The sequence below is a fragment of the Lycium barbarum genome, chromosome 10 (genome assembly GCF_019175385.1).
Source record: "Lycium barbarum isolate Lr01 chromosome 10, ASM1917538v2, whole genome shotgun sequence".
Classification (NCBI taxonomy): Eukaryota; Viridiplantae; Streptophyta; class Magnoliopsida; order Solanales; family Solanaceae; genus Lycium; species Lycium barbarum.
In genome coordinates this window covers 86895741-86915247 of record NC_083346.1, presented here as the reverse complement: position 1 = coordinate 86915247, position 19507 = coordinate 86895741, and the positions used below count along the sequence as shown (strand labels likewise).

The 19507-nt window shown below is 35.0% G+C and overlaps 1 protein-coding gene across 1 annotated transcript; it reads right to left on the bottom strand.

Moving 5' to 3' along the window:
* Positions 1–7774: 7774 nt before the first annotated feature.
* Positions 7775–13283, bottom strand: LOC132615921 (protein neprosin-like). The gene is made up of 7 exons (XM_060330517.1): positions 12225–13283; positions 12050–12136; positions 11348–11563; positions 9612–9776; positions 9422–9475; positions 9151–9297; positions 7775–8402 (listed from the first exon to the last, which is right to left on the bottom strand). Exons 1-7 carry the CDS (start codon positions 12414–12416, stop codon positions 8025–8027), a joined length of 1239 nt encoding a protein of 412 aa, XP_060186500.1. The 5' UTR covers positions 12417–13283; the 3' UTR covers positions 7775–8024.
* Between the last annotated feature and the right edge of the window lie 6224 nt (positions 13284–19507).

Sequence of the window (19507 nt, the reverse complement as noted above, 5' to 3'; positions counted from 1 at the left end):
ATTAGGGTTCTTATCACTTAATCTTGAAATTTGGGGATTTTATTCTTGAATTTCACTTATCTTTATATTCTCGTCTTTAATCTTCATATTTTCGCTTCCACATTATAATCTTGTTTTGTTCAAGTAACCCGATTCTTATCAAATTAGCACTGCTATCCATTAGTCGAGCCGAAAGGTCGTGGCATTGGCAACAAAGGCTCCATTTTTTTTTATTATTTTTTTTTGTAGGTTTTTTGAAAGAGTATAAATTACTTGGAAGATCCACCAGATGTCCGCATCATCGGCGTTGAATAAATTGGTGCTTCACTTCTTTACTGCTTGACAAGAAAGAGGCTTGGAGAGATCACATTCCATCCTTGACGATCGAGTATGTGGCACATCTCATCTTTGCGGCTTGGTGAGATTGACACTGGGAGTAGGGGTACTTGACACATCTTCGCAAGCAAGTACTTGACGCACCTCCGCAAAAATATTTATTTCCAACTTCAGCGAGCAAGTACTTGACATACCTCCGCAAAGATATTTATTTCCTGATGTAGGTACGACGAAAACATGAGCGGTTTGATTTTCCTGAAATTAGACACGGAGTGCTACAACATATCAAAAATTTGAAGCAAAACTCTCTCTGTACTGTCTCGGGTGAATTTGTAAAACTTCACTTTAGATTCTGCCATTCTTGGCTCTTCTGCTTTGCGTGTCTGTGGTAGAAAATTCACAATTTAGCGTAGGAGTGCCTAAATCACGAGCTGCTTATTTTGCTGGAAAGAGAATTCCCATAACTACAACCTATATAAAAATCACAGCCAAAGTCTTTATGGATTTGTACAGGTGGTGCCTCTAAGTTGATTTACAAATTCTGGTCTTCTAAAGCTTTAAACTTTGCGCCATTGCCGGAAAAAAAATCATAACTCGGCGTAGGAGCATCTAAGTCACGAGCTGCTTTTTCCGTTGGAAGGAGAACTCCCAAAAACACAATCTACATAAAAATCACATCCAAAGTCTTTCTGAATTTATACAGATAATTCCATGAAGTTAGTTGACGAATTCTGATTTTTCGCTACGCAGCTTTTTGCACTCTCGTCCAAAAATTCATATCTCAAGCTAGGGGCGTTGGAATTGCGAGCTTCCTAATCCTGTAGAAACCAGGATTCAAGCAGTACATCCATGCCAAATATGGAAGATTAGACGTTATGATCTTGCACGTCATGACTTCGGTCAATCACAAATCTTATCCTTTTTTCTTGTTTCATTTACAGATTTTGAAAAGGAGCTCAAAGGACCTTGATGTCAATTAGACGAGGTTCACAACATGTGGATGTGTTGATGTTTCGAGCAACGGGCAGCGAGCAACACCTCTATGCGAAAGCAAGATTTGTTGCAGTCAATAATGTTGCGAAGTTACTCCTTCCCCAAGCATCACGCATACTTGATTTTTTTTTTGGTTTTTCTCAGAGCTCATCATAAACAGTTATTACTTTGATTAGAGCTTCTTCTTTTATTTGTTTCAAGGGACACGACTTCTCTCGTATAACTTTCAACAAACACTTGCAAAACTGGAAGAGGCATTAAAGAAAAACTGGCAACAAAACTTACCTTCCAATCATTTTCATGTCTTAGGCTTTTCTAATGGATGATGTATAGCTATTTCCATGTCACCCTTTCTTGTAATCATTGATGTATTAAACTCTTGCAATATTGAAGCAATGAAGTATTCTTGTACACTTGTAATTTGTCTTTGATCCTTTCTAATGTGATGTATGCCTTTGTGTTGTGATGATCACATGACGCCATGCTCCCCCCCCCCCCCCTTTTTAACTCATGTGGACCCTTTTTTTTTTTTGGGCGGGGGGGGGGGGGGGGGGGGGGGGGGTCGTACACAATTTAAACTCATGTGGGCCAGGAGTAACATGCAGTTTATACTCATGCATCAACGAGCGTAGCAATTTGCACTTTAGCTCAAATTTGAGGAGCTTTATAACTTGAAGACTTTGCTCAAATTTGAGGAGCTTCGTGACTTGTAGATTTGGCTCGAATTTGACGAGCTTTATGATATGCAGTTTAGGCTAGTGCATCGAGGAGTGCTCTAACTTGAAGATTTAGCTCTAATTTGATGAGCTTTATGATAAGCAAATTAGGCTCGTGTGTTGAGGAGTGTATCAACATGCAGTTTAGGCTCATACGTCCAGGAGCGATGTAACTAGCAGTTTAAGATCGTGCATCGAGGAGCATTTTGGGAAGAATTCTAGTAATGTAACTGTCCTTCTAACCCTTTGTGATGATGTAGTGTTGCATTTCTGTTTGGTATTGGATTTTATGGTCAGCATTGGTTGAAGATGATTTGCACTTGATATTGTGTCGACTTTCGAAAGCTGAACTTCAGAAGTCCCTTGACGCTTATGTCTTTTGCAAGCAACCAAAGTCCAATTGTCACCATTATTTTTGTTGGAAGGTCATCTACCTTGAACGTATTTTATGTTTTTCGCAAGGCGGAAACTTCAATTGGTTCAAATCTACCAAACTGTAGCATGATGATCCTTTCTTCAATTTTTGGTGATGCAACAGAGCGCATTGGTCGTGGAGCTTCTAAAATACAACCTCTTCAGTGGTCACATTTGGCACTAGCATGGTTTGCATCAGCTGTCTCATCATCATCAATGATGATTTGTCCTTCTCTTACCAATGCCATGATATTTTCCTTTAAGATGAAACATTTTTCCGTGTGATGACCGACGATACGGTGAAATTTGCAATACTTTGATCGTCAACTTTGTTGGATTCTTCGGGTTTCTTGGATTCAGGGAGTTAAATGACTTTCTTGGCTAGCAATTCGCCAAACGTCAGAGTCAGGAAAAGGATATACTTTTGCTTGTAACTCCTTCAAGGTTGGTTTTGTCACTTCTCGTCGATTTTTAGCTTTTACTTTCAGCTTTTGTCTTATGGAAGCCTTCGTAGAAGCCACGGTTATAGCCATAGATTCCTTAGTTCGATGTTTTGATGCCTCCTTGAATTTTGTAGCTTCTTTCCTTGGATCAAAGACATGGGATGTCTTTCCATGGATTGCAATACTCAACTCCATGTCATGGGCGCACGTAGCTAATTCTTCAAAAGTTCGAGGCTTAATCCCTTGAAGGATATACACGAGGCCCCATTGCATTCCTAGGATACAAATCTCAAGTGCAGAAGTTTTAGAAAGTTGATCCTTGCAATCTAAGCTCAATGTGCGCCAACAATTGATGTATTCCACTACGGGCTCATACTTACTTTGTTTTGTCTTCGTCAACTCCAGCATGCTCACCGACGAGTACTGTAAAAATGATTGAGGAATTGACTTTCAAGTTGCTTCTAGGAATCAATTGACTCAGGCTCCACGTCAATGTACCAGTTGAATGCATTCCCTTTCAGCGAACGAATAAACTGTTTTACTAAAAGGTCACCATGTGTTCCAGCGTTGCTACAAGTTTCAACAAAGTGAGCAATGTGTTGCCTCTGGTTACCTTTGCCATCAAATTGCTGCAATTTTGGTGGTTGGTAGTTCCCTGACATGGGTAGATAATCAATCCTTCTAGTATAAGTCTTGGAGTAATACAATTAACTTTGTGGCGCTCCGCCGTATTGACCCCTGATGGTGTTTGTTATCATGTCTTGCGACTGTTGGACAGATAACGCTGCAACTGAAACAGATTGTTTTTCCTCTTGAAACTTGGACTTAGCAAGTGATTCCTTAACATCTTTGTTTTGTGGAGTAAAACCAGGCGGACAAGCAGTGGGGATACTCGACTCTACAGGTGTGGATGCCTCCAACTTGTTCATAAGTTAAGCGATCTGAAGATTATCTTCAATAGATTTTTTCAATGCCTCAATGGTTTGCATCATCACAGCAAGTTGTTTATCGACATCAATTGCATCAGTCATCAAGGCATTGACCTTTGTTGAGATAGATGAATCTGCTGAATCGTCAAAGTCCTCAAAGTTGGTGTCAGTTTGAAAGATTTCATCTAATGGAAAGAAGTGGATGTTGCCTCCAGAGGTTATAGCCATAGTATGAGATCTGCTTTTCTCCACTGTCTCCAAAGAGATGAAGTACTCCAATCTATCGATGTCGCTAGCCTTGAACATATTGCGGGTCATTGGAACATTGCGGTTACGTTCGTCAGATGCGGCAACATAGATCTTGTTACATGAATCGTCGTTGTTCTTTCTAAAGGCCATTAAAATGGCTGATTTTGAAGTTTGAAAGCATCGATTCACCAGAGGAAGAGATGAAGAGCAGAATTTGTCCCACTAGACCCAAAATCTGTTCACAACAAATTTTCAAGTGCCGAAAATTAACTGCAATAAAAAATAAAAGAAAAATGTAATTTTATTTATGAATCTTGTGAGTACAATTCTATTGTTCTCTTGATTCTTCTCTCCTAAACGTCTCTGTGATTCGAGGGCCTTCAATAGCGTATTTCTCGAATTGCATGATGATTTGGATCTTCTAGAGATGTATTTCAATCCCTAGGAATGTCGAGCAGTACTTCGTCATTCGGTTGATCTCCGGGAAGAACTCCGTTGAACACTCCAGAACTATATATGTAGTCGATGTAGCTGCTTTCTCCAGTGCTTGCTGAATGTCCCTAGAAAGTTATGTAAACTCCCAATTTATAGTTGTAGGGAGTAGGCAATTCAAGTGCAGATGAACTCTCTTGCCTCCTTCTGATTGGTTCATGTAAATCATCAAGCTTATCACAAATGCTATGTGATAAGGTTGCTTGTGATTGGCCAAGACATGTCATTTTGGACACTTGGCGATTTTTGAATGGTTCTCGTATTTGACAAGGATTGCCACATCATTTGAACACGTGGCATCATCTTGTTGGCTTTGAATTTGGCTGGAATGCCATGTCACTTGACACGTGGCATGAGTTTGGGCCTCAAGATGGAATGGACCTTGGACTTGAAAATAATAACATGGACTAAATTAATTTTTAAAGTCCAGATTAATTATTCGACCCAAATAAATATGGATTAAATACAAATTTTGTATGACTTTAATCCAATAAAATTTATGTGTCTATATATACATTCTGGAGAAAAATAGAAGCTGAAAGACAAACGTTACATCCCTTTACCCTTCACCATTAAAAAGTAGTAGTAGCTCCTCTTAAATGTTATTAGTAATAGATGTGATTAATCGTTGCCCTTTTATCTTCTCACCGTATAACCTCTTCATATCATTCGTATCACTTTATAACATGCACAAGTTTAGATCGTTTCTGTATTCATTGGTGATATTGTATTCTCCCTTAAAAATAATTATTGGTTTGTGTAGCTGTCCAACAACATCTATTGCAGGTACGAAATATGTTTACTATTTTGTTAGTTGGTGATCAGAAAGGATTTTTCCTTTAGTTGTCATACTATTTGAGTTTTTTGTTTTAATTTTCCCTTTTCAGAATTTTTTATTTTATGTTTTGTTCTACGAACATGATTTGCTAATTAAGTAGGTTAATTTAGCATGATCATATAAAAAATTAAATTATCTATATATATTATAAAGCTAGGCATTGACAAGGTGATGTGGCACCTCTCTATGGCCTCCATTTCTATTTATCTTTTTTCTCATTTTTTTTGCATTTTTCACTCATTCTTTTCATTTAATTATTTTTTGAAAAATCCAAAATAATCCTTTATTACTAAGAAATAGTTGGTTACCGAATCCAAAAGGCACTATCGAAGGTTACCACCGTTACTATAATAACCCAAAAAACTCTATTGGTTTATGCTTTACTAATAGCTACAACCGTTACCAATATTAACAAACCATTATTACAATTCTTCAACATTGGTTTTTAAGTCAGACCCATATTTTCATGGATCATTATGCATGATTGGTTTTCTTCCTTATCGGAAAAGAGAAGCTAGAAAGGCTTAACTTTAAGCCTTTGGAATTAGCAGATCTTCATCTCGAGGTTGAAAATGAAATCATCTAATAGATATTATTGCTTCAATGTCTTTTACTCCAACAGATTATTTGTCAACTAATACCTGTTGATTTGAGTATCAATCTGGGTGTTTGAAGGAAAGAAGGGGACAACCGGACAGGACCTGACGGAGGGGAAGACAAGTTGGGTTACAATGGGATGGGACCTAATGGAAGTTATAGTCTTTTGCAACTTTCTTTGACATTTAAGATTTTATCACCCTTTTCTTATTGAATTTCACGAAAATGTTTTAAACATAACAAATGTTGATAACGACTTGAACTGGAACCACAATCCACTACATCCCACATTTGTGTTTACTGTGATTATTGTCGATTGAATCAGTTGTTTCCTCTTTATAATGTTTCTAGTTCACTGATAGTTGTGTGATTGCATCAGCGAAGAACACTTTGCAATAATAATTTTTTATTTGTATTTTGCAATAATCATAGTATTTTGAATGGCTTGAAAAATATGTTTCCCTAAATTGAGATCATAATATATATAATTGTAGTAATGAGGATGCTTAGGTGAATTATTGCGAGGCAATTTACAGGTAGGAAATCAAACTCTTCTGGAGAGAAGTAGTACTATTTTTTAGGAAAATGGCATGGGGGCAGAGAAATTTTTTTTTAGCTGATCTAAGTTGTGGTTAGAAAAAATGGATGGTGAAATTGTTGTTGGTGATCCTTATACGAGTGGCCTTTTGAAAAATCGCACAAGTTTCTTTTTTATCCTGATGAGATTTCCAAAAATTCTCCCATATGTTTAAGGAGAAGCATACTGTTGATACCAGTTACTTCCATTCTCGCATTATAAATCTTGTGACCCGTGGAATATTAACTTTTTTCTTTTTGATTTTGTTTTTGTACCCACCGATGTTTTTAATTTTTAGAGAAAGGTTTGAGGCTGATAAATACGTGTTATGTTCTCATTCAACTTTTTTTCCTTCTCTCCATATTTCTCTCTTATTTTTCACTATATCTTCATTTTTTTTATGCTTTTTAGCATGTTAGTTCTATGTTCTATTCATTTATATTGTTATATCTTATTTTCTTGGTAGAAATAATTACTCTCCTTATCTCAATTTATGTGTAGGGGTTCGGGCTTAAAACATTTAATTTCATACAATATTCATACACAAAATGTTCGTATATATTTTGTAAGAAATCTATTGGTATGTTTTGTAAACTGAAAAATATCGTCATATTTTATAAATATACCCTATTCTTACGTATATATAGGTTATTCTCCCTTATATTTATATGTTTTTGAAGTTGGACCTTGTTTCACTATGGACGTCTTCTTCCGTTATCATTTACAATTTGTTCTGACTATACAGATTGTAATTTTTTTCTCGCGAAAGGGGTTCGAACTAACCCACTACTTAGAGGCGGATCCAGGATTTAAATTTTATGGGTTCCATCTTTTAAGATTTAGCTTGAATCCATTATGTTTTAAAAGTTATGGGTTCATGCCTACTATTTATTGCAATTTTATTAATTTTTTACACACAAATTTATACTCCGCATCGAAAGTTAGGATTCAATTGAACCCCCGTGTAGAATGCTACATCCGCCACTGCCACTACTTCAAGACAGTAAGGGATTCAATGGCATTTGCTCTTTTACAGTTAAACTTTGGATCCCACAAACTCTACATCTTGGATTTACCTTGATAGTGCAAGTCAGTTTTCTAATCCATTTCTTAGAGGTGATTGATGGCATATGCTACTACGAAGAATATGCTTTTGGGCTCTTGTGGCATCCCAAATGCCTCGGTATTTCTACTTAAAAGTTTGTCAGAAAGATTGAAAGTTCACTTCCGTCAAGAAAATATTGAAAAAGATAATAAACACAGAAAAGCAATAGCATATTATATTCACTATTTCCTCTTTTCATTTTCACAACTCTTTAATTAAATGTGGTATAACTAATTAACGGATAACTTTTAGACCCAAAAATACAAAAGAAAGAATAACCCAAGCTTGCAAGCTCAAGAACCAATCACCCCAAAACTGTAAAAAAGAAAAAAAAAACATATACCTATTTGTTTTAATTAAGAACAACGTTGGTTTTTACCAGGACCTCCATAGTAAAAATAATTACCCCAAACAGAATTAATCCCTCCTTGAATATCATAGCAATTTGGATGATCAGCCACAACTTTGAGATTTGATAAAGGTACTAAGCTATTATCTGAATCAACTACTTGCAAATTTCGAAAATAAGAAGCTTTTCCAAATCCTTCACCAGCAAAATGACCACTTCCCATTTGAGTTGATGTGTGAAATCCAGAAGGATTACTGTTCACTATTTCACCACCAAATTGTATCATACTTGCTGAATTTTTAAGATGTGAAAATAAAAATGATGGCCAATATCCTACAAGAACTCCTGATCCAAACTCTAGCCACCAGTTCCCATGCTTGGGATCCTGCATGCATGAAGTATTATTATTAGTTTGACAATAATATTTTTTTTTGTATATTTATTAATTAAATGGAAGAAGTTAGTCACCAAGTCCATTTTATTAATTAAGATTTAAGAAGCAGTACTGTTGCTTAACTAACATTACTAATAAACATTATTGTAAGCTATTACTAAGCCGGCCGCCTGAATAAAATGATTAACTCCTTTTTGCATACATTTAGAAGAAAAAGAGCATTAGAATTGCAACTATAGAAACATGTTTAGAAAGTCACTGTCAAACCAAAGGCCTTGACTCTAATAAGGGTGAGAAAAACATTTTTCTGAAAATATTTTTTAATTTTCTCATGTTTGGTTGGTCAAAATTTTTGGAAATCATTTTTCTAAGAAAACAAGTTCCTTATAAATAAACAAAATGACTAATGTCGTAGAAGTATGGAAAACAAGTTCCACAAGTGACATTTTACATTGATTGTGTCCTTCCCACCCTTCAGCACACCTCATCTTCACCCAATCCTGTATCCCCCATCCCCACCACCCCACCCCATCTCCCCTAGTATTTATCTAGATTATATTATATACAAATATTTTTGAGATAGTATATTTTGCTTACGTACCAAATAGAAGAAAATAAATAAGAAATCCACTAATTTCTGAAAAACATTTTACCGAAAACACCCTAAATCAAACTAGTTATTATTGCAATGCAAAGTTCTTTCATTTGCTTTTTATTTTTGGGTTAAAAGTGAAATTACCTTCCAAATCAATATGCTGACATCATATTGGCCTCCATTATAAGAGGATGTTGGAGAGATTGCAGCCCCAATAGCTATTTTATTATTGGTCTGGACAAATCCTGAACAAAGCAAATTGTAACATCCAGTCGTTTGATATGCATCACTCTGTATAATTAAATTAACCAAATAAAATGTCACTAAATTATCCCATCATTAACTAAACAGGTGAAATTATCTTATTGTTGATAATCAGAAGGACAAGAAGAAAATGAAATATACAAGAACTTACGGTCCAATAGGTAAAGAATCTTGGAAAATAGTCTCCATATATCTCTGGGCTAACCTGTTGACATTTTAATGATAATCAAACTTTAGCTGTACTTGTATTTCTATTTATTATGACTAGAATTTTTTAAAAAAAAATGATCGATTAAATCCATGTCCAATTAAACTAAATAGAAGAAGAAAATATAACATACCTGCCAACCAGCTTCAATGGTGTTGAGATCATCACCAAAAGAACCAGAAATAACCCACATTTGTGATAAACTGAATTCATATTGGTTGGCAATTTGAGGTGCCCACACATTTATACTTGCTTTTGCTCCATAATATTGATCTCCAGTTACATACCCTACTGCATGCTGGTTCCCACAAATGGAAAATAAAAATATACATTACTACAGATATACCTTTGCAAAAATTAACCCCCCAAAATTGTACGATTAATATATGGATTGACTTTAGTATATTGGTGGCATAAAGTATTTTAATCAGGTCACATAAAAAATAACAACAGGAATCATCTATAAAACTTGAAAGTTGTAACCTGGAAATAAGGCATGTTGCTAGGAGCGGTTGCTCAGTGTCGAATCCAGAATTTTCATTTAGGAGGTTCGAAAAAAACAACAGCAGCTAAACATAAAAAATAATGTTGTCCGATCCTAAAACGTTGAAGAGAATTTTGAACACCTTGGACCGCTTAAGCTAACCTTTTAGATTTGTTTAGGGTATTCAAAACTTATATATGTACACAATCAAATTGTATCAGCTTGGCATAAAAAGAAAATTCTAATAAAGTGGCAAAGGAAGTACAAAAGCTATTGTAGTTTATAGGTTCAAATTCAAAGTGTGACATTTTAGAATTCCCTTATATAATTGTTTTGATTCCGTCAGTATTATCTACTACAATATGTTAAAGTATGATGATTCCATAAAACTCTTTATATTATCCATGTATATTTATATAAGTATAAAAGATAATACATAAAGAATTTCATCGTCCTCCTAGAAAAGGCAAATCGTGATTTTGATCCAGAGTTTCACGGTCTATTTTTCTAATATATTTTTCTAATAGAAAGATGCATGATTGAAGATGAGAAACGAAAGGCATAGCATTCATTTATGCACGAACTTGAAACTAGATTGCTTTAAAAGTGATTGAACTTATATGGTAAAGGATATCATCGAAGTTAGTAGAAACCTAAACCAGAAATCTGACAAATTGACAGTTGAGAAAAATATTGCAAGAACAGCCAAATGTAAAAAAGTAGAAGTTCATGAAATTTATTCTCAAAAATAGAATTTTCTAGGTTGAATATATAGACAACCTCTTAAACTTGTCAGTAAATTTTATTTAACACTTAAATTAATTGTGATCTGTTCCAATTGAACACTTGAACACATGATAAAGTGTTTCTATAATTAGACACTTTCCGCTCATAATTTCGAAAAGTTTTATGCATGTTCACAAGTGTTCATTATATAGATAAGTTAATGACATAACATATGTCTCCTCCTTTAATTAGTACATATCAACATCAATTTGAACATGAGGTTTTATGGCTTATTGAGATTAATTTGTATAATTAAAGCAGATGACATATTTTATAGGGTTAACTTCTACGTGATAGGCGCTTGAAAATACGCATAAAAGCTTTTTCAAATTTTTAGGTTGCAAGTGTCTAATAGAAGTAATAGATTGTAGGTGACTGATCAATAAAACATTTTCTTCACAAAAAAAAAGTTTAAAAGAAATACTTTAGTATATATTCCTCTAGTAAAGCATGCCGTAATTTGAGTATTTAAATAAAATTACTAACAAATTTAAGAGGTTGCCAATGTATTCTACCAACTTTCTAGGTTAGGCTTAGTTGAAACTCGCATGGATTTTCTTGAACATGAAACACGAGAACATGTAATAAAGGGCACAAACCTCATGGCCGTTACTTGTGGTCATGTCTCTTCGAACTGGTCTTTGGATTTTTCTGCCAAATGTTTGAAGAGAAGTGGCTCTAAGAATGTCATGTTCTCTTGTTCTTCTAATTGGAATTGTTCCTTCTGGACATGTTTCACCAGACATGCTCCATGACTGAAAGTTTTCCAATTCCATCAAGTTTGACTTGTGATCATTTGGCCTCTCTGGGGGATCCTACAAACCCAACAAAATTAATGAAACTCGAAAACTTATCACTTAGTCCATATATATTATCTGTCTGGTTCTTGCCTACCCTTAAGAAAGATATTTAACAGTTTTAATCATGATAAGATTCTTAATTTCTTTCTTTACGTGACAATTAACCAGGAGCGGAGCTAGAGGCCGATGTACAGGTTCATTAGCTAGCTTTAGTTCAAACACTGTATTTATATTAATAATTCACTAAATATATATAAAAATTAAATTCGGAACCCAGTTACTAATACCTAATGTCGTTGTGCTGTAATTTAGAACCCATAATTCAAATCCCGTCTCCGTCTCTGCTATTAACACTACATTAATTGTAGCATGTTGCACTAAGGGTGCATTTGAAAAAGAAAGTATATACTTTTTGTTAACGTCAAATGTTTTGGAATATATTCAGTTTTCCAAAACAACTTGAAGCCAATAAGTTGGAATGAGGAATTTCAAGTGATTTACCAAAGGCTTCTTGCCCCTTAACTCAGGATGATCAAAAGCTGGTTGTTGATGAGATAGCACACAATCTATAACATCTCCATCAGGACTCTGCATCAATATTTAGAGACAAAAAGAAAACACTTTAATTAGAGGAAAAGGAAACATATCAAGAAACTTTAATAAAATATGGGAATACCTGAATTGTCTTGAGAGAAGGCTTATTGAGCTTCATGAGATGAGCTCTAATAATCATCTTCATCTTTTGAGACTCATTATTCCATGGTTTAAATGTCTGATTGAATTTTTCATTTTCCAGTGATGACCAAACAGGACAAACAGAGAACATAAACCAAACAAAAGTGGAAATCTTGAAACAGCTACAAGCCATAATTCTTGAAGAATTTGGAAATCTTGTTTCTTCTTCTAAATCTATCTGTATTTGTTGTTGTGTACATTGGTGTTGTTGTCTTCTTAACACCAAATATTTTCTTCATCACTTGCCAATGGCAACACAATTATTACCAGTAAATCCATCAAAAGTATATAAATACAATTCTTGAGAAACCTAGAAGAGAATTTGTTTACTCTGTCAACATTTTCAAGAATCCAAAAGAAGGGATAATAATAATTGAAATTCCCTTATTTCTATTCCCTGACCTTCTGATTCTATGTTTTTTATATTCTTTGACTAACAGCAATACCTATGCATGAGCTACGACTAGAAAATACACACAAATGAGTTGTGTGCTTACTTAGAGTTATAATAACACCATGTGGGATGTGGCCAATTAAATGTTACTACATGAGTAGCAATCCAGACAGCAATTTCTTAAAATTTTCAAAGAATTGAAGAAGATTTGAGTGGAGAGAGAAAATAAGTTTTTGTGTTTCCAGTCTACAATACAAAGACTGAAACTTTAGCTTTTGTGTCAAATTTCACAGGGCGTAAAGTTTTGTGGTTGGTGGGGCTAAGGATGGGAGTGAGAGGGATTGGAGGGGAGTGTTCTTTTTTTTTTTCTTTCTTCCTAATTTAATTATTCGATATGTATATTTTACTTAATTAATTTGAATTTGTATTGCACGGATTCATGAAATAAGATAAAATGTTTTTTATCAAAATGTATTTATTTTCAAAACTCGAATGCGAGAATTTGATTTAGGGACAAAGAATGTTTACTAGGAAAGAGTGTTTTGTGCCAATTATACTTTACTTTGAGTTTAAAGACAGATAGGAATTAAACTTGATTTTGTGCTTTTCTATTATTTGCTTTAGGTGTTTCTCTTTCTCACTTCCCAAAATGTTCTTTGTGTCACCTCACCTACCTCTCCCGACCCTCTATTATTGTATTTTATGAGAGTTAACTGGCACACCAATTTAATTTAAATTTGGCTATATTTATGTAAAAATTACTATAACTTTTATTGTACAATTTTAAATTAAGATAAATTTTGAGAAGAAAAAATAGAAATGACTCAAGCAAGCATAAATTATTAAATTTGACCTAAATAATCATATGAATTTACCATACTTTCACAAGACCGAAATAGATACATTTTATGTGTGTACAAATGATATTTTATTGCATAAGCCATCTTTGACGTAGTACATCGACATCCCTTAAATTTGTTAATAAATTTCATTTAAATACTCAAATTATAGCTTGTTTCGATTGAGCATCTGAACACATGATAAAATATTCTTGTTGAAAACTTTCGGCGTAAATTTTAGAAAAACTTATAAACGGGAAGGCACGCGCACCTGATTATGTGCACTGTATGCTCATGCATGCCCTTGCGTCCTTGATTACTTATGTTTCATGGAGCAAATATTCCTTTCCTTTTCATATCACCTTAACCATAATATACATAACGTACATATAATGGAGACTTTTTATTTTTATTTTTTATTTTTTTATTTCTCTTGTATCATAGTAGGAGTAAAGGACTTTATATATGTTTGTTAAGGAGGAAATTGTTTTCTACCAACAACATTTTTACTTTGAAAGTTATCTTAAATCATTTTGTGGTGTTTGATCAAGTAATTAAAAAAGTACATGATACATAGTGGTCTAATAAATGGAAGGATCGGGCTTATGTGAAAAATGATTTGGTGATATTTTTAGTATTAAAGGTCAATAACAACGTGTTAGGTGAATTAAGTAATATAAAATATAATTATTTATATATTTATAAAGGAAATGATTTCCCTCCATCAGTGAAGGAGTTATTTATTTTCCCCTTTTTGTTTGGACCTTCTGTTTCTTGGAGAAATGTTTTTCACAATTTCAATGCATTTGCATTTTCTTGAAACAACTTTGGGAATCTTTACTAGTTAATTTACGAAGAGTAATTCCTTATTGCGCTCCTTTAATCATATCTAAAATGAAGAAAGAAGCTCAAAACGCAGAAAAAAGAACACGGGATTATTCTTCCTGTAAAAATTATTCCTTCTTTTGGTAAATGGAATTATGCAATTTTCTTATATGGTGTCGTGCTTTAATTCAATTGGTGAAAAAAGAAAAACATGACTAAACGATTAATTACGGATTAATTAGAATACAAATGATCAGATTTTAACAGAATTTAACCTCTCAAATTTACGTTAACTTATCCTCTCGAATTGATTGCTAAATGTATGTTTAAATTATTCGTCATAAATGTATTTAGGTCACATATTTACAATAATTGACCTAAAAATAGCTAAGGCCGATGATTTTATGAGGAAAACTCAAACATGTTTTATCTTTTACCTAAACTTGGCAGCTCTTACTCTCAACTAGTCACTGCAGATTGTCAAAATTTGCTTTAATTTCATGTCCATTTCAACTAGTTTTCTTACTTATTTTCTAATGGACGAGATAAATTTTTTATTTTACATATAGTTTGAACGATATGAAAGTAACAAAAGTAGGCGGAAATGACCCTTTAAAAATTGATGGTAAGGCTGCTAAAGTCAAAATAGTTTTCTGAATAGAGGACACAACATCATTGATAAAATCATGTGTGATTTCTTACCACAGACGACTAAAGCATTTTTTCAAAAAAATTAAGCTATTACCCACTCTAATCAAGTGACTTGAGCCATATGCGGGAGTATATTGTGAAGAGTTGACAAGAGAATACACCAAGGAGGTCGATAATTAAGATCAGAGCAAATTTGATTATTTACGTACTCCCTCCCTTTCATTTTTTATATGACATTGTTTCTTTATTAGTCCGTTAATAAATGACACACTTTTTAAATTTGAAAACAAACTAACATAAACTTTCATTCTATTCTTAATGACAAGTTGATAACCTTTTTGCCACACAATGTTATGGCATTTTAAAATCATAAGGTTATTTGGTTGCTTGTTAGACTTACGCAGGTAGTAATAATATATGAATTAGTCATGCATGAATTAATTATGTAGAGTTTAGTTATTCATGTATAATTGTTTACAACTCGTCAGTAAGCTGTCGTGATCATCCTTTTAAAAATAAGTTTTCACATTCTTGAAAATGTATTGAATTGCAGCTAAAACTGAATAATACAATTCCACCTTATATCATTTAGGTTTCTGTGTTTAAATTCTACTATTGAAAAGCCAAAAAAAAAAAAAAAAAAAAGCAAAACCAAATTACTAGAAGTTTGGACACAATAAAAGCCAACCTACTGTAGAGAAGAAAAAAAAGGAAAACACATAACCAGCAAAGAGATAAAAACACAGTTTGTGTCTGTTGACACACTCCACTGGTCCCCCAGACCAAAAATGAGTCCAATGAAACCTTTTGTTAGTTTTGTTTCTACTACTGTCCAACTAATTACTTTTCACATCTTTCAAAGGCTTGAGTTCTCACTGCAATTATAATAACTGCACTTTAATCTCAAAGTAATTCGATAAAATAAATCACTGCCCATTTCATTTTTATTTCAATATTCTATAATTTCAGGAAAAATTCATTAGGAGTTTGTATTGGGCTAAATTCGTATAACACAGCTGGACCAATGCCGTTAAGATACGTGGCAAAAGGGATAAGTCAAGCATGAGTCAGCACACATCTTCACCGGAGGTGGCCACATTGTACCGGGGATACCGCTAGGTCTGGAAGACCGTTGGAATAGCTCCAGAAGAAAGCTCAACGGACTGCCATTACGATTTGGGATTAACGTTATCCTGATGGTGTTATTAGACTTAATGGTCCTCTTTATTGCTTGTTATTATTATGTAATTAATACTCATTATGGGCAGGGGCGCGATACATGGAATATGTACCCCTAACTCTTAGTATAAATAGAGATTGTCATTTCCACTGTAAGGACACGAAATTCAAATAGAATACATAGCATACATCACACTATTGCTCCATTTTAAGTATATCTTTAGTTTACTATGATCCCGATCACAAGCTTGACCAGAGGAATTAGCACTAGATTCTAACAAGGCTCAGGCTATTCCTAAATTTACTTTGCTTTTATTTCATTTATATCAATTATACTTGCATATTACGTTGTTTTCCTTGTCACTTTGATCCACGTGTCCTTGACCACAAACACAAATTGAACTGAACCGTTTTCGGGTAAACAGTTTGGCGCCCACCGTGGGGCCTGGACAATTGTGGTTGTCAATGTGACCATTGTTTGTTTTACTAACTTTTCTTCAGTTCCGTGTTTGCTTAAGTATCCGTTTCAGGTATGATAGGAGCAAACGACAACGTGAATACTGGAAGCCACTCAGGCAACATTCAGTTAGGTCCATACGGTTTGCCCCTCCGCGTACCACTAGGAGGTTTGCAGCCCCAGAATATTGGTGGGGATGCAACAAGATGTAACATTCCATAAATCCGGGTTAGGGGTGAATGTTTAAAAATTGGTATTAAGGAGACATTTGAGTTTCAAGATGAATGCGGGTGAAAGATAGTCGTTTTGAAGTCAAGCCAAATAGCGAAGTTCGTAAGAGCTCTTAAATTCGTCTAAGTCTAAGGTATGTTGCACTTATGTCCAGTTTTTGGGGGTAGTTGCCATGGGAATTTTAGAAAACTCAAAACATGAAAGTTGTAGGTCTTTGAAATACCTTTCCAACTATATATTATGGAGCTCAATCGGAGTTCTGTTCTAGGAGTTATACCCATTTTATTAGTCACTACGCAATCTGCACGACCGGCTGTGCAAAGTGGCTTCAGGTGCGTGATCTCACACCGGAGGCAGTGTTACTTCCTTTGCTGCACGGTTAGGCCTCCAGCTGAGCAGCCGCGCACCGAGAACGACTCTTTTAGAAGCCTAACTTCGTTATAACTATTCCCCACTTCGTTTTGGATGACTTTTTAGAGGAAAAGAACCCATACCCCTCTCAAACTCTAAGGTAAGTTCTTGCTCAAACCTCATTGGTCTGACATGAATCTAAAATCAAATTAACCTTAGTTCATCTTTCAAAATCATAGATTCTTGAAAATCGAAGAAAGAGAAGCTGAAGGAGACTTTAGGAAACTTCTTAAAGGTATATTCTATGATTCTTACTGATATTATTGAGAGAAATGGGACTAGTGTAAGGTATTAGAAACAATAATAATCCATGGGTGATTCATGGGAGGATTGAAGAACACATTTTTGGGCATGAAAAGCCCTAGTTTTTCGATAAGGTTAGGAACTCTTAGAATTTGATTAAAGTTCTGAACTTTATCATTATTAATCATTGTAGAGTAATTGTTGAACCTCGAAAAGACCCGTTTGGTAGCATTATAGCGAGAATCGAGGTATGTCTCTTTTTTCGAACATACTTCTCAAACGTTAAAGTGGTTCTTTGGCAAGGTATGTGTGTATGAAAGACAAGTCCTCATTAAACCTTTATGTGTATTATATTATATATATGTATACATTACATGATTTTCCCTTATCAAAGGATGATCAAAATTGAAATATAAAGCTTTAATCTTAGAACATGAATTACCCCATAAGGGATGCTTAAACTTGATTTCGGAAAGCTTGGATATTTCATGTGTTTTGATCTATGAACGGATTATGTTTCATTTGAAACTCATTTAATGAATTGACGCTGGTTTATAAACCCATTAATGATTTGTTGTACCCTTACTGATGAGATGATGAACATAATCCACAATGATTGATTTGCCTTCTATGCTATGATTATGATTTGGCTATTTTACCATGATTTATGTTGTTTGTGTTTGGCCTAGCTACTCGGGAGGAAGGGTAGTCACTATAGATCCTAGTGTGCTTTTCCTAGCTATTTGGGAGGAAGGATAGTCATCGAGGGTTCATAACCCCGATGTGGTTTTGCCTAGCTATTCGGGAGGAAGGGTAGCCATCGAGGGTTCATAAACTCGATGTGGTTTTTCCTAGCTATTTAGGAGGAAGGATAGCCATCGAGGGTTCATAAAACCCGATATGATTTTGCCTAGCTATTTGGGAGGAAGGATCGACATTGAGGGTGACAAAACCCAATATGGTGCTTCTATGTGGTTTTAGGGAACCTTAAGTGGTCATCCCTTCATTATATTGATTTGGACCTGTATTGGCATATGTGATACTTTGGTTGCTTGTGAGTGACTTGTTGATGCTCTTGGGTTCATGAGTGAGAAGACTTAACGTTATATACGGTACAATAAGTCGAAATTGATATTGTCACACCCTAATTCCGCTAGGGTGTAATGGGCACCCGACCCTTACTTAGGGCCGAGCGAACCCTCAGACTCTTGCTGCACATAAAATCACGTCAAACTTTTCAAATCAAATGAGATGAAATACATCGTAAATTTTTTTTTTCCAGAAATATTCTTCCACGTAGCTTCCAAGCATAGCAAATCTATAATCATACAAAATTCAGTACATAACGCAGACCGACATTTCGGCTGACGGAGCCGCTTACAGACTGACAACCAATACCCACGACGCTGTCTGCAAAGTCTCTAACGTAATCCAGAAAGCATAACATACCAACTCTGACTCGGCAGCACTCCGGGAACAAATGGAGCTTGCCATCTGCACTGGAACATCTTCTATACTGTCTTCAACTCACCTGGGAGTACCTGCGCGGCATGAAACGCAGCCCCCGAAGAAAGGGGGTCAGTACGAAATATGTACTGAGTATGCAAAGCATGAAGTACAGAAAACGAAGTCATAACCGAAGTAAAATGTACAGAAGGTGAGAACAATAACCAGAATACCAAAGTGTTGACGTACAAATCATACATAGGAGGTTCCGGAAGACAAATACGGCAATCAAAATGCCAAATTGCTTGCTTTCCTTTGAAAAACATTTCCATCTCATACACGCAGAAAACCAGACACACAATTACCGCGACCAAAAGTCCAGCGGTCACTGTCACATAGTGCGGCATACCGCGGTCAGGAGTCCAGCAGTCAATGTCGCACACACCGCGGTCAAGAATCCAGCGGTCAACATCACAAATGCGGCATACCGCGGTCAAGAATCCAGCGGCCAATGTCGCACACACCGCGGTCAAGAATCCAGCGGTCAA